Source organism: Ambystoma mexicanum, chromosome 9, assembly GCF_040938575.1.
Source record: "Ambystoma mexicanum isolate Mex_15411 chromosome 9, UKY_AmexF1_1, whole genome shotgun sequence".
Taxonomy (NCBI): Eukaryota; Metazoa; Chordata; class Amphibia; order Caudata; family Ambystomatidae; genus Ambystoma; species Ambystoma mexicanum.
This window is the reverse complement of record NC_090931.1, coordinates 735,604,463-735,631,590: the sequence shown is the minus strand read 5'-3', so window position 1 is coordinate 735,631,590 and position 27,128 is coordinate 735,604,463. Positions and strand designations below refer to the sequence as shown.

General features: G+C 43.5%; 1 protein-coding gene across 5 annotated transcripts in view; it reads right to left on the bottom strand.

The window, feature by feature from the left end:
• The window catches only part of LOC138488560 (asparagine synthetase domain-containing protein 1-like), a 205,245-nt gene that overhangs the window by 58,084 nt on the left and 120,033 nt on the right, over nt 1-27,128 (bottom strand). The window contains exons 1-2 of one of the 5 annotated variants that reach the window (XM_069615633.1): nt 19,617-19,692; nt 17,793-19,364 (exon numbers count right to left, since the gene is read on the bottom strand). The exons of 3 other annotated variants lie outside the window; for them this stretch is intronic. In XM_069615633.1, the coding sequence (XP_069471734.1) occupies nt 17,793-19,268 (1,476 nt within the window). In that variant the 5' untranslated portion in view covers nt 19,269-19,364; nt 19,617-19,692. Of the gene's footprint in view, nt 1-17,792; nt 19,365-19,616; nt 19,693-27,128 lie in introns of those variants that run through there. One more of the 5 variants, XM_069615637.1, reaches the window with a different exon arrangement.

Genomic DNA, 27,128 nt, shown 5'->3' with positions numbered 1-27,128 from the left:
TTCAGCTCCGATTTTACCTCATGAAAAGCAAGATGCAAATGCTGAAGGGAAGGGATGTTAACCTTTAAAGGAATTAAACGCAGCAGCAGGGTATGTTAATCCAACATATGAGTCCCCTGCTTATAACATTGAAGACACCATGGAAGAGAGCGGGAATAGAGAACATAAATTATATCAAAACGCGATGAGGGAAAATAGCGTGATGAGAGAAAAGATAGACAAGACAGAGATAGAGGAAAAGGCAGAAAGACAGAAGGGAACGAAGGAAATAGCACAGAATGAATGGATGGGAGGACAAATATTGCCCAAACTAGACGATAAAGGCATTGATGGAGTACAGGAAAGGGAAGAGCAAGAAAAAAGAGAAAGAGGAAGAGAATATACAAAGAAGAAATGGACAAAGAATGTTAGCAAAGGGAGGAACAAAAAAATGTGTGGGATGAGAAAAGAGAAGGAGAGATTAGAAGAAGAGAAACAAAAAGAGGCAGAAGTCCAAATATTGAAATTATATCGGTTAAAAAGAAGGCGAGTTGAAGGAGAGTTGAGAGTTAAGGAGAAGAAAGGAAGAAATGAACTGGAGTACGGGATTAAAAGACCATGAAATAGAATATTTATGCTGCAGAAGCATAGTGACTATAGAAACACAAGAACGATTGGAAGAAGAAAGAGGATCACAACAGTCCCGAAAGGAGCTGCAAGGAATGCTGCGATCAGCATGGGCTGATGGGCAGGACACAGAAGACAGAGCAGAGGCTTGGGAAACTATATAAGCAAATGAGGGATAGAGGAAGGTATGGTACTCAAGATTACATTGAAAGTTCCTGATCAAAGGTAACTCTGGGGATGACATAACAGATGACTATAGAACGATGTTCTTAAGTAGGTTGGAGCTTGACGATGTAGAAGAGAACAGTCACACAAGCTGGGGCATAATGGTGTCCCATGAAAAGAGAGCAGAATGAGAGGGCGCAGAGAGAGCGAATTTGGGTTTTCAAGAGAATCGAGAGTAGATAAAGGGTTAAAATGGTCAGATTTAGAAGACCCCATATAAAAAACACCAGAACCAATACCATACATTGAACGACCGCAAACACGATAGTGTAGCACAGGGGATATATCCCCACCTTATATAAGCAGATTAAGGGCATTGTCAGGACGGAAACATATGGGCGGGAACACCACTGCTTGGAAAGCAAGGATTGTGGCTGGTATTATTTTGAATCAGGATTGTCACAATTCCCACTATTAGAAAAGGGGGCGGGGGAAAATCAACCATAATATATTCTTTGGCACCAAATGGATAAGAAGAATTTAAAGTTTACACTACCAAGTTTAAGCTCAGGTGCGGGGAAAATGGATTTCTGAACTAGAGAAAAGAATCTCAGAAGCGACTTTAGCTATAGGCTGCATTATAGGCCTATTATCAGCTATCCTAGGGGAGACAGCTGACAATGTTTAGAAAAGAGCAGGATATCCGAAAGTCACTGCACAAAACACAGTGCATGATGAATCACCATTTATTAATTAGAGAGCAGATGTATGGCGATCACTATACAATATCCTGATACATCGGATATTGGGGCAATAATAACTAGGAAAATGGGAGACTGAAGACCACATAGCCTTTATTCAGGAGATTCAGGACAGATGGAATTTGGAGATGCATGAATCATGGGATAAGAAGGTAGCATTATTTTACAATATTTTATGTAAGGGGCTGCCAGAGCCGGTGCAACGTCAGCTAAAGAACATTTAGGAATGGAAGCAAAGCTATGGCCAGAGATACAATTGGCAATTGTACATTACTGTAGAGTCCTAAGGGAGAAAGACAAAACGAAAGCAAAGGGTAGAAAACAGGAACAGGCGAAGCTGGTGCAGAGATAATTATCAAAATGCGCCACAGAAGGATCAGTATTGAGAAACTATGAGGAAGTGACGGCAGAAACTGTGCAGTTAACACAGCAGAGTTTGGGCTGTATACGCTAGGGATCAGAACAAGTATAATTTTATGCCAAGAGGCAGAGGGATGGGTCTCAAGAAGGACGACAAGGTGGATTTCAAAACCCTCAAGGAATGGGAGGATTTAATGGTGGACAGCCACCACAATGTTGGAGCTGCAGTAAATTAGGACATTTAGCTAGAGTATGCAGAAGTAGGGGAGGCATGCAGCAAACAGGATTGGAAATCTCCAAGAGATGCAACCCTGCACAGTATAATACAGATTCACAAGGATATTATGCCCAAGATCATACACAAACTCAGAAATATGCACTGCAAGCACAGCAAATACAACAAGTCCCAATGCAGCTGCAGCCACCACAAGGGCAACAACAGCAAGCACCTATGCAGACGCAAAAGGCACTGACAGAACAAGTACAATATATTCCAATGCAACAGGCAGGTGCATCACATTGGCACATGGATACAGGAGCCAGGCAAGTGGCCATACCCAAATCATTGGGGTGTATGACTGTGGTGGGAGGAAATCCTTTCACAGTTAAGGGGATGGATTTATATCCGAAATAGGACAGCCCATAGAAGGACCTGATGTGCCCAGTGCTATCTGTAACACCGGATCCCAGAGAGCAACCAAGGGTCAAGGTGACGATAGGAGGCAAGACTTTTCCGTTTCTTGTGGACACTGGAGCAACTTGTTCTTGTGTCCATGAGGGAAAATATCCAATGTCAGGCGTTGTCATGAATGCGCAGGTATTTTCTGGGGCAATGAATTTAGTTCCGTTTACAGACAAATAACCATTTTGTATAGGTGAACATGACTCATCTATGCCACTATTATACTCTAGACAAACGCTGGTAAACATAATAGGGCGTGACATGATGATGAAACTTAACATGACAATATCTTTTACTGAAGAAGGAATAGTGTGTCCTACACTATGAATACATTATGTAAACATGAGGTAACTCATACTAACATTTACAGGAATGGAAGCTCTACGAGGAGTACCTCTAGACGAGGAAGTGTTTTTGTATGGAGTGACCATCTTATTATCATGGTTGCCTAAATTGATCGGCAAGCTATTGGCAATACCCGATACATTTTTGTTCAGGCCAGAGATTCTTATGGATGATGAGGAAGGGCAGAATATCCCTTTAGAACTAGAAGAACGAGTAATGCTTCATGAGATAGATGATTAGGGAAGGGGATGGAGAATGGTGATGGCCCTCAATGAAAGGTTTAGGTTGACAGATGAGGAGCTATTTGGGGATGACTATTCAAATGATGAGTTAGAATTTTTTTTATAAATCTCACTTATTGGATTTAAGAAGAGAATGTAGAAATACTGCAGAGAATGGCATTGGTAAAAAAGATAGCACAATTTTTTCAGGAAGACTTGGAAAAAGGATCAAGTATCTTATCGACTACAAGTCCATATGACGTGGGTCTATTGAAAGCAGTGGAAGCAGTAAAAATTAAGCTCAAACCAAGAGCAATTCTGTCACATGCAAAACAGTATCCCATGTCTAGAGAAGCGGATGAAGGTATATTTGAAATCATAGCCGCTTTAATGAAACAAGGCATTTGCTACAATCTGATTCTCTGTGTAACACGGCTGTGTATCCTGTCAAAAATTCAAGGGATGCGAGGGGGGTGGGGTCATGGAGATTTACCCATGACTTGATATAGTTGAAGCAGAATTTCCTCAAGTTCCAAATCCTGCAACAATATTGTGCAATATCCCATCGAAAGCCAAGTATTTCACTGTTGTAGATTTGAAAAGTGCATTTTTCTATATTCCCCTTTATGAAGACTCACAAGATTTGACTTCCTTTTCATATAGAACGATTTGTCTGAAACATATTCGATTGCCAAGGGGTATTGTGAGTCCCCATCAATTTTTAAAGGAGTCCTTCAGATGGACTTGGGTAATGTTCAACTTGTTCAACCATAATTCAATATGTTGATGACATTTTAGTGTGCAGTGAGAAGAAAGATGCAGAGAAGATGCAGAGAAGACTGTCAAATGTATGACTAACTGCCAGAGAAAGGGTACAAAGTAGATAAGGAGAAATTACAATTTTACCAAGAAGAAGTACTGAATATAGGACATTTGATCTCACATGAAGGGAGAAAAGGGACACCCGAAAGGGCGAAGGCTATTATGAGGACTAAACAGCCAAAAACAATGAGACAAATGCAATAACTTTTAGGTCTATGCAATTATTGCAGGGCTTGGGTCTTCGATTACAGTATATATTTACGACCACTTTTAAAACGACACAAAGAGGCACAGATGACTAAAAATAAACTAATATGGACAGAAGAGATGACTGAAGGATGTCATTAATGAAAAAAGGCGATCAGCACAGCCCCTGTGTTAGGGATTGCAAATGACAGAGAAGAATTTTACTTATTATCGCATTCAAATGGAGAAGTTATGACAGCAGTGCTTACACAGAAAACAACATTAGGACATTGTCATAAACCATTGGGTTATTATAGCGGGATCGTAGATCCAGTCATGAAAACACATTATCCTTGTGAGCAATCTTTGGCAGAGGCTGCCTTTGCAATTGAAAAAGCCTCAAGCAGGACCATGGGAGCGTTAGGGTATGAGGTAATTATCTCAAACCCTGCAATTAAAATTGTTAGGTGTAGCACAGTGAATTCAGCAATGTGTATAGCTGAATCAGTGGGAGAAGATGACGATATGCACGATTGTACAACGTATACCGAGTGTTATGAGGATATTCCCCAAGTTAGAGAAAATGCTCTAGGGAGGGGGGGTGGAGTGGTTTCCATTGATGGGTTATTGAGAATTGATCAAAAGACTGGGGTGAGACATACAGGATCGGCAGTGGTAAAACTGAACCGAGAGGGTAACTGTGAGGTAATGATTAGTAGGGGATTGTCCCCAAGTTACCCAGCACAGGCTTCAGAATTAGCCGCGTATATTGACGCACTGCAAAGCTTTGAGGATGAGGAAGTGACAGTGTACTCCGACTCCACCTACATGACGTCAACAGTACACGCAGGCTTGTCATGTCGGAAAAGGAGGTGCATCCTTCACGCAGACGGCACTCCAGTGCAACATGCAGGATTATTAGAAAAATTAATTGAAGCACATTTCCCAGAAGCCATAGCAATCATAAAATGCACAACCTTTTCAAAGAGAACAGATTTAATCTCCCGCAGAAACGAAGCCGCAGATTTACAGGCCAAAAAAGTTGTCTCTTACCCAACCATATTTGAGAGTGAAGTAACGAATATAAGTCAGGCAACAGGGCGATGCATGCTGGTTAAGGAAGGATTTAACATGATGTCCATTGTGCAGTTAATTGAAATACAAGGATGAGCATCGCAGGAAGAAAAAGAGTTATGGAAAAAAACAGGAATGTTCTCTATCCCCTACGGAGGCAATTTGGAGACAGGATAGCACTGAAAAGCCTGTTATGGCTCTAGCACTATTTAGGGTAGCATTGGGACAGCTACACTACCCAGCGCATGTGAATCAAGAGAGTCTAGCTGCTACTATTGCAGAAGAATGCTTTGTATCAAACCTAGTTAAACATGTGGCACAGTTCATTATAAACTGTATTGTGCACCAAAAATGTACTGCAGAACACACTTTGCGAACAGTGAGAGGAGTAATTCCACAACCAAATGGACCATTCCAGCATCTAAACATAGATAATGTAGATATGCTGCAGACGTGCAATGGCTATCAGTACATTCTAGTTGTATTATGTCCCTTTTCAAGATGGATCTAGGCGGATCCATGCAAGCACCCTGATGCCGCGTATGCTGCCAAGGGTTCCATGTCATTTCATCGCGGGATGTTTTTTCGCAGGGTTTTTTACTGTGATTTTTTTTTACAAAAAAAACCCATCAAATGTTTTTAACATTGTTTTTGGGGGGGTTTCCCCCAAACCCCCTCATCTTCTAAAAAATGTGATGGGTTTTTTCAACAAAATAATTATCGCGGTAAAAAACGCTGCGAAAAAACATCCCACGATGAAAGGACGTCGTACCGCTGCCAAGTACCGTGTGCGTGAAGTATTTCCAAGATGGGGTATGTGCAAGATTTCGCAATCCGATAATAGACTGTACTTCGTAAATGAGTTATTTGAAAATATAGTTCTGCTATCAGGCATTAGACATAAATTTGCTTCAGATCATCAACTGCAAACAAATGGGATTTGTGAAAAATTAAATGGCCTTTTGAAAGAGAGGATAGAAAAACTATAAGTCACATTAAAGAAGGGAGGTCTCCATTGCCTACCCCTTGTGCTATACACGCTATGGAACCAGCCAGGCCTAAATCACCATCTGACGCCCCATGAGTTGGTGACTGGATGCCACATGAGAACTCCTCTCACTCCCCCGAGGGCAAATACATATGCCCATAGTGTAGTGTGGGGGGAGGGGTTGGTGATGAAATGAATGATTATTTGAAAACAATGACTGCAAGTGTTTCTTTTATGTCCCAACAGCTCCAGAACCGACAGGAGGGGTCAGTGGAAAGCAAGAAGGATAATCAGCCCATTGATTTGGAAGAGACGCTCAAGCCACTTGCGTACGCACCTAGAGTACCCCTCGTTTTTAGGGCCCCATGAAGTGCAGGAATTAAGCCCCACTGCTGTAAAACTACAAGGAAGAAGAGCGTGGATACATTTACATGACCTCAAACCCTACAAAGGAGAAACTTTGACCGCTCCTGCAGCTACCTCTACTGAAGTAAGTAAAGAAATCCAGCGAGTGCAGACACAATCCATAACCAAAAGCTAAGACAAGGCAAAGGAAGAAGCAAAACTTTTAGATTAGGGTTTCTTAAGGACTGATGGACTTGCAGTGATCCTGGAACACCTTCCTTAGATTAAAATTAAAGACACAATGGTACAGAAGCAGTATAAGTCAGAAGAAAAGATGAATACTTTATTTATTATGCTTCCTATTGTACACACATTCTTACTTAGTTTTCTCATTTATATTAGTCTTACCCAGCCCTGATAAGAAGAAATACAGATATTGTGACGTTTCGCTGCAAACCCAAAAATAACACTATTGTTTTAAGAATTATATTGGCGATTATGTTGCAGTTTTTGTTATAAATCATTAATAATCGACACACTCGAGATATACATATATATATATATAAAACATAATCGGAGAAATGGAAATGTTTCAACAGGTAAGGACTGTAGCTCCACGAAAGAAATGTACTATACGTAGTATAATTATTGGGGCTTATTGTGGCATTTTGATTTTAGCTGCTATCCTTATTACGATGTTAGTACTAACAGGAAAATAAGACATCTACCATTGTCTCCATTAAGACTCTAAAAACCCCATTAATTAATAGAGAGATGCTGAGGAAGACAATGAAAGTACTTATATTAATCGGCTCATCTAGCTAATAATGTATGGTACCAGCACATGAAAGAGGTGGGAGGGAGAACATCAGAAGAGAGATGTTGCGTCTGTTCTTTAATACTGTATGCCATGAATGCGGCAATAACATTTATTGCAATGGAAATACCTTCACACGCTGCAAAATGTCTCAGTCATCTAGTAGCATGTACCACCATAGGACAATTTGAAGGAAAATGTACAACTCTAAGATGGCGATCAAGACAGACTTTTCCATACAAAGATACATTTGCAAAGACAAAGAATGGAGACTGGAATGGGGTGGACAAACAAAAACATGTATATCCATCCCAGTATGGAGAACAAAATAAAACGGTTGAAATGAAAACAAACTGCTCAGACATGATTGAAAAATCAGGAGAGCCAGGATGCTGGGAAAGAACACAGCTGTTGATGTATGGGTGTGTATCAACCGGTATTGGATGGCGAGACGGACTAATACCATGCCTTGAACATTTATTGAAGAAAGAAGCAATTCACAAGGTGCAAAAGGTGAATGATGAGTGCCTGGAATTGTGGGAAAAATATGTTAAACTACTAACAAGGGGCGACAACAAAGCAGGACCAGTGCATATATTACAATTGAAGAACGCAACAACTTGCTTCAAGAATAATGGCACAGTCTATGTTGGAAAGAACAAAGGTTGTGGAGAAATAATCGAAGTGCCAGGAATGAATGGAGGAACTGCAGTACTAACTGCAGTAGTAATAGATATATATTGGGCCTGAGGATCCAGAGCCTAAATGAAGTTGCCCAATGATTGTGGAGGAGTGTGCTCCATTGTAAATGTACACGTTCTAGCGTTAATGATTCCCCAAAGTGACTTCCATATTGAGGAGATTCCAAAAATCAATGAAAACCAAAGAAGAAAGAGATCATTTCATCTTTGTCGACAAAAGAGAGATAATTTCTCATCGAAATCAATAAAACCATATGAAAATATTCCTGATGAACACAAATTATTCAGCAAGACCACCATGTATCTCCCACACTTTACAATGTGTTTACCAAACCACTCTTTGATATCCTTGACTATCTGGGTGTCTCTTACACTAATTATGCGGATGACACCCAGATACTCATCCCTATCACGGGTGATTTTGTAACCGACTCAAAATCTCTCAATACAGTCTACTCCGTCATCCAAGCATGGATGGCTAATCACGGGCTCTGTCTCAACGATGAAAAAACGGAGTTAATCATCCTGGGCTCCCAATCTAAACTTTCGAAACTCGACACCAACTATAAATCCTTCATTATTGACGGGAATGACATTAAAGTGGCCAATGTCACCAAAACCCTGGGAATTTACCTCGACTCCACACTGTCCCTCATTCGACAAACTAATGCAGTTGTTTCTGCATCATCTTACACCTGTAAATTGATCACAGCCTGCAGACCATTCCTGACTCCGGACAATTGCCTGACCCTGGCGAGAACCCTCATCCTGTCCAAAATTGACTACTGTAACGCCCTCTACCTTGGGACCAGCCAAAGAAATCTGGACAAACTCCAGGTCACGCAAAACAACGCCATAAGGGCAGCACTTAACATACCTAGACGGAACCACATATCCCATTTTAGACGCAACATTCAATGGCTACCTATTTCCCACCGCATATCACTCAAATCACTTGTGCTCACACACAAGGCTCAGAACAATGCAGCTCCTGCTTACTTAGTATCACGCTTCTCGCAACACACGGCCACCAGACCCCTGAGATCTGCCCAGATCCACACTCTGGTCATCCCCAGCTTCAAACTACGCTCGGCGGGAGGGTCGAGTTTTCCGGTCCTTGCTGCCAAGCTTTGGAACTCACTTCCTAACGCCCTAAGGAACATTCCGCACTGCATCGAATTTAAAGCCAAAGCTAAACTTTGGCTACGGGAACAAGATACCTCACCTTCCACCCCTGCATCCTTCGGCGGCTAGTGTTTGTTCTGCACGGCTGTCTGCTCATTGTCACTCCGGCTCTCACATTTGCCTAACGCGTTTAGGTTCGCCTGCCTGTGATTCTGCTGTAATTTAAACGGATCAGATGTATACTTATCCTGCTACCTGTAACTGCTCACAGTCCTTACCCTTCTCCTGTAACGGGGGGCTGATACTATGTTGTTACTTGCTATGTCAATATCACCTGTAACGGTTTATTGTATCACATCTTCTGCAACATGTAACCTCTTTTCTGTAACGTGTAACTTCCTCCTAAACATGCGCCCGCAAGCCTCTGGGCAAGGTGCGCAATATAAATAAAATAAATACAAAATACAAATACCATGGTAATGCCATCTATATTTATACCAGGACTTCAAGCTGCAGTAAAGGCCAAATGGTTGCAGATCACTAGGTGGGAATTGCTGCAGACAATCAATGCAACAATAAAGGGATTTAATGCAATCAAAGAAGAATTGAGAGCCATCAGACTGAAAACAGCAATGGAAAGAGGCGTCTGTGCCAAGGTCAGGCCATCTTGCTGTATATTTACACCATCTCATGATGGAGAAAATGGAACCCCGAAGGAAGCAATAACGATGTTAACAACCCTATATACAAAGGTGGAAGATGAAGCTGATGGGACGGCAGGAGATGATTGATTCTCATCTCTTTTTTCATGGATTCCATCTTGGTTAACAAATGCTTTCAAATTACTCGGAACAATCCTAGTGTTAGTGTTGCTAGGATTCTCTCATATAAGGATAATCTTGGTACAATGCCAGAAAACAGCCAACAGTGGCAGTGGAGAAAAAAAACACATATGGAAGAAAGTACTCCAGAAAACATTAAGAAGAGTTCTCTTGCACCTTCAGGAACAAGGTTTTACTTTCCCCAAGATCAGAAGAGGTATGTGGGACGATGGATATTCTGTTCACCAGCAGGGGATTGTCCATATATAATCTGGAGTGTGGATGAACACATAAATAATGCAGGTCACCTGAGTGGGTGACAAAGATATGGGTACCAAAGAAAAGAAAATATGATGAGATGATAGAAGATGAAGCAGGAATTGCAGAAGAAGAAAAGAAGGTTATGGTTGAATATTCAACCAGAGGGGGGAAATGTAGAGGAGCAGGTGGATGCCTCTTCTCTAGTCCCCACTCCCTCATCACTGTCTTATTGGAGTAGCAGACAAAGAGCTACAATTGGGAACTCATGCACACATTTTTGCGACAAGTCCATACTGCGCCGATTATATGAAAGGCGATATGCACTCAGACAGCCATTCAAAAGATATCTTCACTTTGAGACAGTGGAAGCATGTTATCAAGAAGGATGTCCACTGCCAAAGTGCCAGAATGCGGCTATGGGAAATATGGATGAACTCTAAGCAAAAGTCTGACAACAACAGAATAATGTCATAAAGAAGATACATAAACCTATGCTGAAACGATATGAAAATGCTTAAAATTGACAATGTAACTGAGAAACATGCATCTAAAAATGAAGTAATCGGGAAAATAAGAAGGTGAAGTAACTTGCTGACCAATAACTAAATACACTGTAATGCAATTTAGACAAAAGCATATAGAGGCTTGCTAAAAAGAGGCATATACATAACATTTAGGACGACCATTGGAAGAAAATGGAAGACGGTCTGTGTTAAAGATTTAACCCAGCTACCTCAAAATACGGGTCTAGATTGCAAATTGAAGAACTGATAAAAGCTGTTTTCGTGTGCAGAATAAGGGAGTATCTGCGGCTGGGATCAAGCAGGCTATTTCGAGAGATGGGTGCAAGGCACAAAGGGAGTCAAATGAACAGGCCATGTGCATAACACATATTTCTGTTAAGATTAGGAGAGACAAGGACATTTGCAGATGCCAAGTGTTGGACAACCACAATGACAAAAGCCTATGTGAGGTTGAATGAGCAAGTCTCTAAAGGCAAGATAGGGCAATGACACCATGTTTAATGAAATCAAATAGTAGTAATTGAGAGGCTGAAATTGACAAAATCGTGGTCTCCTAACACGTGATGAAGAACTCAAAACAAAGGCTATTCATTAGAGCTTCAAGTTAAAACCTTGAATGTCCCAGAACAGTGAGCATACAAGGTCAACGATAGACTTTGTCTGATAATTGGGCCGATGACCTATGATGGACTAATTGGGAAAACAAGTTGACGCAGCCCGAACACCTACGTTTCGTTTTCACTCACGTGCTGCTAGACAAGCCGAAAGTCCAAGACTGAATAGGGCTGCCAACCAATCAAAAGGCCTGACATGCACTTTCATATACAATGCTGCAGTTATTAATCAGCTTCCATATTCTCTGCTATAATCAGTATGTGAGGTACGTAGAAGTAGCTCAGGGCATGTCCTACAGACAAGGGACAGCCAATGAGATATTAACCCATACATAATTCTATAAGTAGACATATTCCCCTAACCCAATCCCTCCCGGCGACAGGTTTTATGAAATGCCACATAGGATGACTTAGTAAATGGCGTATGTGAAAGTATATAAACTCTGTACAAGCAAAATGATGTGTGAATATTGAGCATCTACTTTGATAGCTGTCGTATCTCCTTGCTTTCTTTCTTTGTTATTAAAGCAGTATTTTACCCTCTTCCTTTGGTCTCTCCCGTGTTTTGGTCTGAGATCATTAGTGGTAATTCTATCTAGCACAAAGAGGATGCTTCAAGGTGCTAGATGTGAGAAACCAGAAGGTGTCTCACCCGCTAGTCCCAGCGGATCTCTCTCTCAGGTGGCCAGGGCATGGCCATCACCTTTGGATCCAGACCCAGATCACCTGGGTGAGGGGTCGTCGTGTAGTGCGACACTGGAGGGCAAGACGCGGTATCCCCCCCAAAACACCTTTACCTCAGTCTACCAGGTAGGATACGTGGGATCTGTTAGGGAGAATTCTCAAAATGGTTGATTTCCCTTAACTACTGAGTCCCTCAGCAGCTTTGCTCGATTTCTAGGATTTATTTTTTTCACCTGGTAAGAGTGTGAGCCTTTTTTTCCCACTCTTACATGTGTTTTGCTATGTGTATTTCTACTTTTTGTGTGATCTTGGGCACTGGAGCCTCACCTACTCCAGGGCACCATATTTTTCATGTGTGTTACACAGCACCTTCAGTGCAGTGACACAGGGTTGTCTTTTAGACTTCCCACTGACTCAATTTTTCTGGGGCTGACTACTGTCACCCAGAAAAGATAAAGTTGGCATTAACTTTATTTAGTCACTTTTACCACAGACCCAGTACACCCCATCTTCCATGGAGTATTGGAAAGGGTTAATTCTTATCCCTTTTTGTCTGTGCCTCTTGGAGCATTGTTTCGCTCCCTTTACATTAAGACTTGGCTGGTGGCAGTGGTATCTACCCTAATTTTTCTACCTTGATTATCTTATATAAACTTGGTAATGTTTTAGGCTATTATATTAGCCTCGAACATAGACCCGCTTGACCAAATAGATTTAATTTTTGCTCCGGCCGAGTTTATACGCCATTTCATTTTGATGAAGACTTTTTCTCGTGTTTTACTCTGCGCGCCAAACCAGGTTTGGTCCCTTTGTTCATCGCCTTTTCGCTGGCTTCCACACAGAAGACCTCCTTTAGGCGCCTGAGAGTCTGGGTAGGCAGGATGTGAGTGAGGGGTTTTAGGACCCCTGCCATGGGTTCCCTTGGTAACCCAAGTCACACTCCTATTTGATTGGCTGGGTGACTGTCCTGGCCAGGACAGCCACCCTGCTGTGTGATTGACAGCCAGGCTGTATGAATGGGCGAAAACTGCATAAAAAGCAGGTCTCAGGAACTGGAAGAGCAGAGTCGCTATTGGAATGAAAGAACCAACGAGGAACTGGCAGAAGAGAACCCCTACAATGACTAAACCGCCCCGTGAAGCCCTGCTGCAGATCAGAATCGCCAGAATCCGACGACAGAGAAGATCCACCCGGAAACTTCTTCCCTTGAGCTGGTGGGACCAACCAGTTCACCCAAACTGCAAGCCAGGACCCCTCCTCTGGTCGAATTCGCTGTACAGAGCTACAGTGGGCCGGATAGCCAGGAAGGTCGGACCCTGCTTGGGTTTTAAGGAGTGCACCTTTTATTTGTTGCTTTGCTCTGCTGCTGGTTTCTTTCCTAGGTTGTGCAGCACCCTCCAGTCTTCCTACTTCTAATCAGTCCGACAGTTGCTTCAGGAACCGTGAGCCTGCAGGAACTACCAGGAACGTCTGCCTCAGCTACAGCTCCCTCTCCGTTTTAAGGTACTGTGCAAATCCGGTTGTTCGTTTTGTTCAACCACGGTTGGAATCTTTCTCCAATCCGAGGGCTTGTCCTTCTCTTCTCTTTGAACTAACATTTCTACCAACCAACCTCACCTGGAAACCGTGCCACAAACTTTACCGCAAACTACACTGAACTGTATTATCTTGAGCAAAAGACTTTTGAACCATTGACTTTGGCCCTAAGCCTTTCCTATCTGATTTTATCCTATCTGATTTTATCATTGTAGTCTCTCTTGTTTGCTTGCCCCGAGTACTTACCTGTTGGTGTGGTTTCATTCTGTTCTTTCTTTCCCTTTTAAATTGCTAGAGTGCCATTTTGCCCCACTTCATTTTGTGAGCTTAACTTGTCTGGAATTTAAGGGAAGTGGTGTGGTGTATTAAGAGAGGGATTTTTAGACTGCTTGAGTCAGTGTTTGCCTGAATCATAGTAATTGCTGTCCTTTGTGTAACTATTTGATACTGCTCACTTACTCTTGAGATAAGTCTGGCTGCTCTGCTACTGCTACCACTTTAACCGTGTAGTACAGGCTTGTACCAAAAGTGACATTGTACTGTCACTTGTAGTCTTAATTGTGTGTGGTGTTCCCAAAGGGTACTGCATATAATTCTGCCTAACAGGATCATTACCCCTCCCGCCCTCTTTCCCTTCATGAACACTTTCACACGGACAGCCTGCTCAGGGAGAAAACAGACTCACACCTGAGCAGTGTACCTGACATTTCCCACTACTATGGTCAGGCGAGGTCAGGCCATTCTGGCAATCACTCACTGCAGCTTTGTAACATGACCCAGGTTTATAAAGATGCGGGTCTGCGAATGAGGAAGGAGGCATTGTACGAGCAAGGCAAAGCACACGAAGGAACAGGAGTTTCGGGATTGCAGCTGAATGAGGAGAGAAAGACGGCAAACCAAGAAGGGTTTGCACAGAGGGAAATACTCTTGACCTTTCCAGCAAGAAACCATTACTTTCAAGAAGCCTTCAGATTAGAAAGCGTAAGGCCAGGAAACCAGACTGAAGAATCCTGCATTGTGTTTCTGTGATACTGGCGGCCCTCCCCCGTAACTGACCAAGTTGGGGAGAAGTAGCAGCTGCTGTGGTACCGTCCGTGGCTCGAAGAACAAAGTAGCGCCAGAGAGATCAACACAGCTGGCGAGTTGGGGAGACAGATGCAAGACCGGTATGTGTTGAAGTCAAGGTTGCAAGCGGCAACATTGTATAACGTGCGCACGAACGAATACTGTTAAACGCGTGTGATGAAAGAGAAAGACATGAGTAAAGCAAAATTGCTGACAAATTTTTGAACTTTGAGAAGGAAAGATACAATACCGTTGACAGAGTGTTCCAGCACCTCGAGTGTGCTCAATCGGAGGTCTCTGTGAGGTATGCAGCCAAGAAGTGGCAGAAGTGAAAGTTAAAGAAGAGAATGAGAAAGGAACTGTGAATCGAAGTGGTCCTGCGATGGTTTAAGAAAAAATCCATCGGACTATCGAAAGTCTTTGATTTTTGATAGAAGGAGAAAAGCGGTGTATAATTGTGAACATTGAAATTAAAGGAGGTCTGAGCCCGAAAACGAGCGAGATCCATGGTCTGAGCCCGAATGAGGGAGACCAGTTATGAATATTATGTTAAAGAGGGACTGAGCCCGACAGAGGGGGACCCGTGGTGAACAGTGAATCACCCCAGAACTTGTGAATGTGAAAATCCTAAGAAGAAAGGAGCTTTGATGTTTGTTTGTTGCATCAGGCCCTCTGTAACAAGAGACTTTGACGCAGAAGGCCCGGATACTTCTTTTGAATTGCATCCTTGTGGCGAGAAGCCAGTGTGCGTGCGAAGCTCGAGCGTGCCACCTTGTCCCGTGCTGAAAACGTGGGGAAGGGAAGCCAACTATCCTGACATATCATTTCTTGAACACATTTCATTTTGTATAACATTGTTTCCCACACCATTTGCATTTAGATTGGCAATAGGTTTATTAGTATAGGCCCATGTATTTTGACAGCCACTCCACAAGCACTGCGTTATTATTTGATGGTTGTAGCTTGCTCCCATTTTAAGATTTAGGATTAGATACGCATTCAACCAACCCATTTAAGGTTCAATAAACACCCTTGAACTGTGATCACAGTGTCTGTCTTCACTGTTTGATACCATGCCTTCCTTACATAGAGCACAAAGTTATGGAACCACGCTTACCCTGCTTAGAGACATATGGTACTCCAAAGTGCATGCAGGCGTACCTTCCCACTCCACTTTGCTGGCTATTGTGGGGCCACAGATGCTCCTCCACTGAACAAGCACTTCCCAGCCTGGCGGGATGGACGCAGAGCTCCTCTCAGGCACTGGTGCTCTTGAGGCCCTCTTCCCCAGTCCACTCTGGGCTAGGGGAGCCCCAGCCATCAAATCACCTTGGGGCAATTCCCCTTACTTCGATTCCTGCCTGCAGTGGGTCCAATCCTGTCACCCGGACCGCTTATGGCCTGTGGGCTTCTGCCTCCAGCCTGTTCCACCCTTTGGCCCAGCTGTCAGGGCTCACAGCTGGCGAGAGTCTCTGATTGCCTCAGGCTTGGGGGGCATGCCTCCCGCTCCTGTGCTAGACGGGGGCCACTACGACCAGGGCCGCCAGAGAAACTTAACGAGCGGCCATCTTTGACGCTGCCAGCCACGCCTCCTCAGAAGCAGCATCTTTGTCACCGGTAGCTTGCGGGCATGTGTGTACCACCATGATGAAATTGGCAGCAGACAGGAATATCTGATGTCTTCTCCATGGAATTGTTACAATGCCTGATAAAAAGCTAATTCCTGTCCTCGTTTTTTGTCCACCATGAGCAATGCATGCGTATGCACATGGAAGACAGTAATAACAGCAAATGCAATACTCAGCCTCAATCATCCATATCTGCATCACCCCATACCATGAAAAGGCTAATGGCATCCTCACAAATGTACAGGACTGCAGCAGTAGAAAGGGTGGAGCAGCTATTCAGAGCAAATAATGCACATTCATGAAGGCTATATACTGTCTGCAGAATTATCATAAATATCTAATACGCTGATTTAGTTGTGATGTTCTTGCATGCCGGTGGTTGTGTGGACACACTGCAGCCGGACCCCCTGCATAATGGAGAATATGTAGGTGCACACACATTCCAAACAGTCCTTTTTGTGTTTATTCCCTGCATCCATATGGGAGGGAAAGGACTATGTATATTGTCAGGAGCATATCATACAACATTAGCACACTGATATACACTATGATGCCAACAATACTATTGATATTTTATTTTCTAGTAAAGAGGTTCCAATGATAAGGTGATGGCATTTCTCCTGGCACAGTCTTAAAATCTTGTGTAAGTTCTCCTTGCACAATTTACAAGGACCATGTTTCTCGTGAGTCACGATTTATTAGATAGCCACATGCTCCTCTATGTCAAACAGTTTTTCAATGTTCATCTTGCATTTCGGCTGGAGGCAAAAAGAAAGCATAAGCACACAAATGAGTTGCTGCTGCAAAGTAATAATGATCTTTGGTATTGCGTTAGATCACTGAGTGGTGTATATTTTGTATGCGTTACCCACCAGAACATCCTTTAAACATAATGCCCTTTAGCTAGCATATTTGGATAACTGCATCAAGTGGTCCTATTTTTGGTTATGGATGGGCTTTACCAAAATCCCTCCCTTTGAAACTGTAGACTCACATGCTTAGCTATTTGAGATCACCATGACGTTATTCAAATTGTGCAGTGGTTAAAAGTACTTAGGCTTAGAATGTCCGCTATGCAGCAGCCACAAAATCTCAACTGAAATGGCTGAATAATGGTGGAGAATCTTTTAAATGTATACAGTGCATACAGTTGATGATCCTGCATGCTTAAGCAACCGCTGGAGCAATGTATACTTTAAACATTGAAGAGTAATAAATGTCATGAATACTAGATTTCTCAATTTGCTTCTTCAGAAAGATTTACTAAAAGCAATTTGAAAAAGAATAGTCCTCATATTTGTCCCACCATTTTAATTGTTTAAGCTTGCTAAATATCATTTTATTGTAAACGCACATATCTTATTGGTAACAGATTTAAATTCTGCTGATGTGACAGTTACAAATATGAATCCTGTATGTTTTACCAGGCAGGCCAAAGACAAGAAAAATAATCATACATACCTTTGCAACAGTCGAGTATAATTTTGGTTCACCATGATTTGTCCTCATGCCAATTCCTCTGGAAGCAAACCACACTGCACAACCAATGCTGTCATCTAAAACTGTGCACAATGGAAGAACCAGGTGGCTAATGCGCTGTTCTCTCATTTCTTTCAGCTCCTCTGCTGTGACATTAATTTCCACAAAATTCCAAATTCTTGAAGGATTTAGGGCTTCAAGTTCTTTCAACCCTGCTCTGCCAGTGATTCGATCAGGCACATTGAAGGCACACAGGTCATTGACTTCAGATCCATTTATGGGGCCATCTTCATGACAAGTCTCTGTAGCCTGTTTTTTTTTCTGCTTATTGAGTTTGCTGGTTGAGCCTTTTGGTCCGTTTAACTTTTTCATCATGAAGGCCACATTGAGAAGATCAATGGGCTCCTCCAACGGGACGTGGCGATCTGACAGCGCAGCAAGGACCATAGAGTCAATGCCACCAGAAAAAAGTATTGCAACATTTGCTTTTCTTTCAGCGATTTTAGCTTCGGGTAAAGTTATAATTCTGTCTCTTTGGAGGTATAAAACACGCTTCCTTACCGCTTCACTCAAAACATTGATAAGCTGATGTGCCAGTGCTTTCCTGTGTTCATTTCCAAGATGAATTTGAAGATCTTCTAATGTAGCTGTATTACTGCTACCAAGGCTGTGAGGTAATCCGGATAAGGCTCCGGGGATTGCTCTATTCATTGGAGCAACAGGGGCTGTGAGACACATCCCAGGTATATTCATGGATAACTGAACAATTGCTGGCAAATCTTTAGAAATCTGTGGCAAATCAAAGCTTAAAGTATGCTTTTGTGTGAAGTTCTGTGTAGAGTTATGTTTCCATGGATAGGAGTATAAATGTACAGACTTTGTAGACACACATGCCTTTAGATCAATTCGGAATATTCCAGAAGCAGGAACTTCCTGCCATTCACTGTCAGATTCAGAAAGAGGTATGTTTACGGATGTGAGACACATTGCTTTCTGTAGGTCATGATTGAATTGCCACAGTAAACTACGGCGTCCCATAAAATCTCTGCCAAACCATAAGCAATGACTGGATGCCTGATAATAAATAAAAGCCCATGGCCCACGAACAGACTCGAGGAGTGAAAGAATACCAGACTCGCTATTACAGGAGGACAGATGATGAAACATTATACGAGTGTCATTGTCCATTGCACCAACATTGACCCCACCGAAGACTTCTCCATTCCAAAGAAAAACATTGTTATATTCATCTTGTAAAGGCTGCAGGGTCAACTGCCCTCTCAGATGAAGAACATGTCCAGAGAATAAACACTGGTATCCATGGCTGGATGCAGTCTTTGTCAATTGAAAGCTACTATTCGGTCCTCTTCTTTTGAGATGTCTTATCGCTGAATGAGTCAGGACATCATCTAGCCCAGGCTTCAGAGACAAGTCAACGACACAACAAATTCCACACATTGCTAGTTTCAATTGAGTAGCAGAACATCGGTTATTACTTCTTGATAACGGCCTTCTCCTGGTGTTCACTTTCCACCTTCAGATCATCTAGCGTTTCTGTGGGATTACAACATTTTAGTATGTTATCTCAATGAATCTAAATACACGTCTTCTGGATAAGACACAACCAAAGTTTTCTATGTTGGGAGTTAAAATAGGACTACTTTTATCTGCTGGCAGCACATTTGGTGTATTTTTCGGGAAATTATCCAAATACATATCAGGGTAATGGTAATTTGACAGTGCTGAAATGTTTCGTGTTGCCCCATATTTGTTGATAGGCCAAACTTGATACTTGAATAAACTTACTTTTGCATTCACTCAATGCTGCTGTTCTATCTGCAAGAAAGAATATGTTGCTGTTGGGCTGCTGGGTGTAAACTTTCTGCAAAAATAGAAATCTGAGGTTAAAAAAAACAAAATGCAACATGGAAATGTCCTTATGTCTTAACAAAAGCATTTACCTTTATACTAATATTATATTTTAACAGGCAGTAGTGAGGGGTTCATTTTTACTCCACACTTACCGTAGCCAATTATGGGCCTCATAACGAATTTAGTGGTAAATCTGCTGAATTTGATTATTCTTACCGCCACTTGGTCCCCTGGCTTACCAAGGAATTATACATTAAATCCCCATTACTGGAGTCCATAGGACTCCATGAGGACTGGCATTATTACCGCGAGTGGTAATTCTGATGCAAAAAGCTAGAGGTAATTCCTCCAAACTCGGAATTCGGCAGTGTGTTAAAACCGGCAGTAATTGTGGTGCCGTCCAAAAAAGTGGTGATAACGGAATTACCGCTGCTTTTTTACGGCAGCGCCAAACTTGTAATGAGGACCTATGTTTTTTTTCTTTTAGTGCTTCCACGCCCCTGGTGAAACGGCCTAGCATGCACCATGATTTGCAATTGAGTTGATAATTAGTGACCTTTCCTCCCTTTTAGTGTTGCCACACCAGTTTATGTTTTTGCATACCATACATGTAATGACACAGGCTCTCTCACCTACAGGGACTGGGCTTCTCGCAAAACATCCCCCATCCTCCCAACAACTTATCCAACCACATAATTTAGCCAGGCCTTCCTCAAACCGACAGCTCAGCAGTTTGACCCTGCCCGTCCCACTACATCCCATCACACACATGAAATCATCATATGAGCTTCTAAGAAACCGCTTCCTCATCCTCTATGATCCAGTCAAGAAGAAGCTGACCTCTGAAAGCCATTGTTCCCTCCTGAACACTATCGAACTACTACATCACACTATTGTACAGACCATTTCCCAGAGGTGCGAGTTAATCATAATCCAAAAGTCATCCATCTCCATTATTACACATCTCATTTTCAGAGTCCTCAACACAGAGACCAACTGACCTCCCTCTCTTTCAAATCCACCATAGTGCCTGGAGATCCTGCAAATGGAGGTGGTGTGCAGTACAAATGAAACAACGTTGTACTACTAAGAGTCACTAGTTCCTAAGACAAAACTAAACTTACTTCTCCACAGGTACACATTGTATCTTCATAACACCCTTCTCTGGCTTTCTAACCTTTATTGTTAACTAAGGGGACCAGCGGGTGAGGCGAAGTGGTTTAATCCTTTTGATTAACGTAACTGACAATCTACCAGCCCAGAAACATGAATCATGATCTTGTTTCCACCAATACCTGGTTGTATCACCTTCGCCTCAGTCTCTTAGTTTATCCTATCCAGAAAATTTACATTTCAACAAATCGTTGTTTCGGACTACACTCTGGCTTATCAGTGCTAATTGGCTCATAATCTCCAAAACATGGAACACATACAATAAAACCCGCCTAAATGTTTTTTTTTTAAACTTTGATTTTTATTGGTTATTTTTCATTAGGCATTACATATAATCTGCTTCAACCAACAGCTGCAACATAAACTCATTTATCCCCCACCCTGCCTCCCCGTACCCTCCCCCCTCACATGAGCTACCATGACTGTCTGTCCAGTGGGACCTTAAGGCTAGTAATTGAGTCCAAACGTTCAACTTTTTCTGGCGATGTGGATTCCGAATATCATGCGCCTCCTTCGACTCAGGAGACCAATGGCACTGTGAAAACCTGATCCCACAATTCAGCTTAGAGCTTGAGTCCTTCACACCCCTCTTTTAACAATACTGTGCCCCACCAGGTCAAAAAACGTTTCATCTTATTTAAAATCGCTGCCAACTTCTCATACATAAAAATGTCCCACAGTTTAGTTAAACATTCCTTATTAGCTGGGCGGTTTTGCTTTTCCATTTCTGGGCCAACGCTACCCTACCAGCCCTCAGCATGGCTTCCACAATTTTTGGGAATCTGAAGGTTTCGAAATCAGAGGGTGGGATACCTAACAATCTCAAGGGGGCGTAAGGAAGGAGACACACCAATCAGGTCCTTGATCCATCTTAGGACTGCCGCCCAGTAAACCTGAATGGACAGGCACTCCCACCACATATGGTACCACGTTCCCCGGTGTCCTAACCCCCATGGGCAGAATAGGGAGGATCCCACAAACATTTTGGAGAGCCTCACAGGGGGCAGGTGCCAAGAGTGAAGAATCTTAAAATTGTGTTCCTTCACTGACGTGTACAGGGAGCCAGCGAGCATTAACTTGTACATTTTTCCCCAGGTTTCATCCATGATCTCTTCCCCAGCCATTGCCCCCCCAGCAGTGTTTAAAATTCTGTCTCACCTCTAGGTCACTCAGCTCTAACTAATACTCTATAAATCCTTGACAGTGCTCCCTTCCTTGTAGTAGCTTCACAGAAAATTGTCTCAAAGGGCGTGAGGACTCGGGAAGTGTTAAAGTGCTATTTGGGGTCCGTCAAGATACCCTTCAGGCGCAGATATTCAAAGAGATTCAAGGCATTCGTCCCCAGGGCCGCTGATAGTGCCTCATACTCGATGAAGCTTTTACCCCTGAACAATTTGGCAACTTTCTCCAGACCCATGTCGGACCACTGCTGCGTGTTGCGGAAGCCCTTACTATCCAGTCAAGCAGAGCACCCCAAAACGAACTCAGGGGTGAAGGCCAGGAAGAGCTCAGAGAGTTTGCTTTATTACATTTCCACAGGCCCCAAAGCACTGCCAAAGTAGGGTGAGTTCTAATGTGGGGCGGAATCTCCTCAGCATTTGTCCATAGGAGGTCTCTGACTTTTTTGGGGTGGGTATGTGTGTTCTCAATGAATGTCCAATAAGTACCCATTGTTAGGCAAAGTTTGTATGCAGTACCCATTGGGACCACTACACACAACTAGGACTACAGGTGTAAGCAAAACCAACCTTTGGTATAAGTCTGTACTACACAGTTTTGTGGTAGCGTTGCTGAGCAGCCAGGCTTATCTCAAGAGGGGAATGTGAGCTGTAAGGATGTTACACAGAGGTCTACAATCACAAGTATTTAAATAAACTCTTACACTTCACAGTCGGTTATAAAACATTCACTAGAAGGAGGCAATCTATATCACACAAGAATATACTTTAGTACTTCAAATGATCAGGTTCTTAGGCATTTAAACTACTTTGAAGGAGGAGCAAAATGGCATTCAGAGCATTTGAAGTAGGAGCAAAAAGGCATAGGTTAATAAAAAGATTACAGTTACCCTTAGACAGTGCAAATAGTTTGAGTTTGCCAGATGAGTCAATGCAATGTAATAGGTTAGGCCAAAGTCAATGGGCTAATGTCTTGTATAGGATAGGCAGTTTTGGTAGTTAAACGGAAAAGTCTTTGCAATAGTTCTCACAAGTAGTTCGTAAAAGAAAGATTCATATGTTGGGTCGCAAGCTGACTAGGCCTGCAAGTTGCCAAAGTTTCAAGCACATTCGCAGCAAGAGGTAAGTTCTCTGGGTCGAGTTTTCACAGTACCTTACAAGGAAGGAAAAGATGCAGCTGAAGACTTCTGTTCATGGCAGTCCCTGCAGATCTCGCTGTTCCTGAACCTCAGTCGTGGGGACAAAAGGGAGGACATCGGGGGGACTCCTGCACTGCACTGAGACTGGTCAAAAAGCTGGCAAAGACAAATCTTCAATTCCGGTAGCTGTAGACAAGCACACAAACTGGTGTCCCTATACCTGGTTATTTGGTTTCCTGCAGCACTCTGAGGAAAATACAACCAGCTCCGAGAATGGTATCCAGGTGGCTTACGGGTCGAGTTGATTGGTCCCACCAACTCAAAGAGAGAAGTCGTCCTTGAAGGGCTTCTCCGTCGAGATGAACTTGGCGATTCGGACCTGAAGCAGGGCTTCACCGGCAAACCAACGGTCCAGGAGTTGCAGCAGCCACCCTCTTCGAGCTCGACTTCGGTTCTTTGTCTATTAGGCAAGAGGATAGGCAAGAGAGTTGGGCCACACTGGTGCCCAAGACAGAAAGGGAATGAAGCAGGAGCAGAGCGCCCGAGAACAGTACTGGAAGCAGAGGCAACAAGGGGGAAAGTGGTGGCCAATGAGCAGTTTAATTTGGGATGGGATTAGTGCCCATAGTGGTGTAGGAGGGGTCAGTGACACCAGTGCCCAAATGGGTGAAGACGGGGTGGGAAGAGTCAATGATGGTAGTCCCCAAAGGGGTGAAAATGTCGAGAACAGAGCTAGCAGTACGCAAAGGGTTCAAGAAGGAGAGAATGCAGACATTAGGGCCCATAGGGGTGAAGAGTTTGAGGGGGACAGTGGCGCAGATGAGGGTGGTGCACAAAGGAGCTAAAAAGGTGCACACAGTAATAGTAATGAAGAACGTTTGAGAGACTGGAAGCAAACTAACTAGAGGTCATTATGCAAGAAGGTGCTAGAAAGGAGAGAGGAGGTATGTCTAGCTATTAATCAAAGAGAGTGTGAGAGGAGAGTCAAGAAAGACTAGGGGGGTTGAGGAGGAACGCTGCAAGAGGAGAATCTGTAAAAGGTAAGAGTCCGTCTGGACAGGAGAGAAGTAGAAGTAAATTGAGGAATGTAAGAAGCCGAAGCACTAGTGTAACGCTCACCTGATTCCCGTAGAGGCGCCGGTCTTGACTGGGCGTATACCGTATCTTCAAAGGTGATGTGTAACACACGGCTGGCTCTTTGGGCTGGACCTCTGTGCACTGTATGACTGACTCGAAGGGTAAGATGTCTGCAGATAGAAAATATGGGATTAAGGAACTGGGTTATTGAATGTCTCTCTCTTCTTCCCTTTCTCTTCTCCTGTAGAACCCCAAAGGTTAACGCTCTCACCTTAGGTAAGTGAACGCCGTGCTCTCCATCTGCCTCGGGGCAGGGTGCTGTAACCAGTTTCTTCACTGGATAAGGGGAGCAGGCCTCTTGACTTCAGAGGACTGCTGTCCGTCGTTTACTGCACGAACGGTAAGTTTCGAGTAATCCTAATGTCTTTAAAGTCTTTAGTAATGATGTCTCTTGTTTTGCAGGGTTCCGGCGATGGCGGATGACGGGCTGAAGTGAGTTGAAGATGGAGCCCGTGTGATGAATAGAAGCGCCTGGAAGCACGTAAGTAAGCGCTTGTTGCCTGCTTCACGATGCGCTCTAACTGTCTTTTTATTTTGCAGGTACAAGTTCGGAGCGGCTGCAGGGTGCCGGAATACCCACTGGGTTAGATCTGGAAAGGAGTAATGGCACGTGAGTATTAAAGTTCCCCAATGTCTTTAAACGCACCTTGTTTTGTCTTTCAGATGCGGGATGCAGCGCCGAAGGCCTCCGGAGCGTGCGAAGAGTTGGTAAGCTTTTGTCTTTCAGATGCCGGAATGCAGTGTGAAGACCTCCGGAGCGCACGAAGAGTAGGTAAGCCTTTGTCTTTCAGATGCCGGAATGCAGCGCGAGGCGTTGGTGACAGCCGATGGACCAGGTAAGTGAAGAGCTGTCACTGAAGACCGTAATGCTAACCTGTTCTTTCTTGTCTTTATAGGTGTTGCTGAAGACTGGATTCAGGATGGTAAGCCTTTTTCCTTAGGCCCAGGATCAGATGCAGAAGACACGATGAGCGTTCTGCTGCAGAGGATGCAGAATAACGCAAAGCAAGATTCATCCATCGGGTGTGGTTTAAATAGCCTCCTGTAGTGCTTAGGTGTCTCCTTCCACAGCCACGCCTAGGTAAGAAAAGAGTTCCTGCTTTCCAGAAGAGTTCCAGTGTTCTGAATCTAGGGAGTGGCTCCTGCCCCACCCAACAGGAAAAGTAGTTCCAAACAGAAGAGGATCAGAGGCTCAACTGGCAGGCAAGTAAGCAGCATGGTCTGCTGCAGGTAAGTCCACCCAAGCATTATGAGCCCGGCGCTTCCAGCGCTGGGACTGGGCATATTTATGAGCCTGGTGCCACTGGCGCCAGGACTGGGTCCAAAAGGTCCCAATTGGGACTGGTTGGCACTCGGAACCTGGGTTATGGATCTGCTTCCAAGGGAGTTGGGAAAACCCTGACCTTTTGGAAGCAGAGATCATGACAATTAGGACATAGGGGTAGTGTTACAGGCCACCGAGAAGACCCTAGAATAGTTGGCTGTCCTCTTATTTCACCTGGCGTCCCGGGCCCACATTCAGGACTTAAGGGGTTGCCATGACCTCAACCCTGGCCTCTTTCTCCTCCTTATTAAGAGACTGCAAGATTTCCACTGGGTTCGTCTATCTGGTGGAGCATTTTGTGAAGATTAGAAGGGTGGCTACCAGTAAGAATAGTTCAAGAAGAATGAAAAGAGGAGCTGTCCCCAAAACAGAGTTTGGGCTAAAGACTACCCAATTCCCCTCGCACAAGAGCCCCAAATAATAGGGGAGGGTGGGGCGGGGGATTTTGAACTTAAGGGACACACAAAAACTCAGGAGGTGGAAGTAATGTCCTTTGGAGTTTTAGTTTTCCCCTAGAATACACAGTCAAAGCCACTGGACCAATCCTGTCTTTTGTATTGCACTTCATGTATACCCTGTTTATTGTGATGACCACTAACTGTGTTTTCAGAGTGTGTCTGGGCTGTCTGTCTGTGAGTGAGGCAGTTATATCAATAGCTCCATCGATTCCTAGTGTGTGAAAAAGAAAAGCAGAGTTGATCGAATCAAATGCTTTTTCAGCAACTAAAGATGCTATGGCATATTCCCCAGGAACTGTTTCCAATTCGGCAATTCTGGAATGACGTGCATTGAAATGATGTAGTGAACCCACAGTGGCAAAGGTAGGTAGATTTTTCCTTTCTATGCCCAATCTCCTTCATCTGTGAGACCCCCAGCACGTTTTGCTAGACTCCTGATTTTTTGGTCTATCACCCGAGTAAGTGGGACCCTTTTTCCCACTCACTCATTCTTTTACTCAAATTATGGGAACCCTTGTTCATTACTTTTGTACTTTATTTTATGGAGTCATGTTTTCCTCCATATTTTCTAAGGTATCAGTAATTTACTTTTGTAGCACACAGCACCTTTTGTGCAGTGCTGCTGGGAGTCCTTCGGGCTTCCCTTTGCATTTTCTTTTATTTGCCTTATGGGAACACATGTTCCCAAGAGTAGAGTGATACTTTTTATCCTTTCTACATTTTCTGTTGCGAGATCCGCACACCCCACCTTATGTGGATTCTGAGGGGTTACACAGGATCCCCATTCTCACTGCTCCTGCAACATTTCTGTTACAATGACAAGCCTACCTGAACGGCTGATGGCAGTGGTTGTCTTCTACCGACATTTGTGTGATTTTTACAGATCCAGTAATGCGTTGAAGGGTCACCATTGACCCAGAATGGTGGCTGTAATCTTTTTTTGCCATTTCTTGTGTGCTTGGCCTTTCTTGGTCCTCCTTCTGCCATTCTGGGTGGGGGAGGATGCAGATGTACTTTTGTCTTCGGCAGGAACCCTT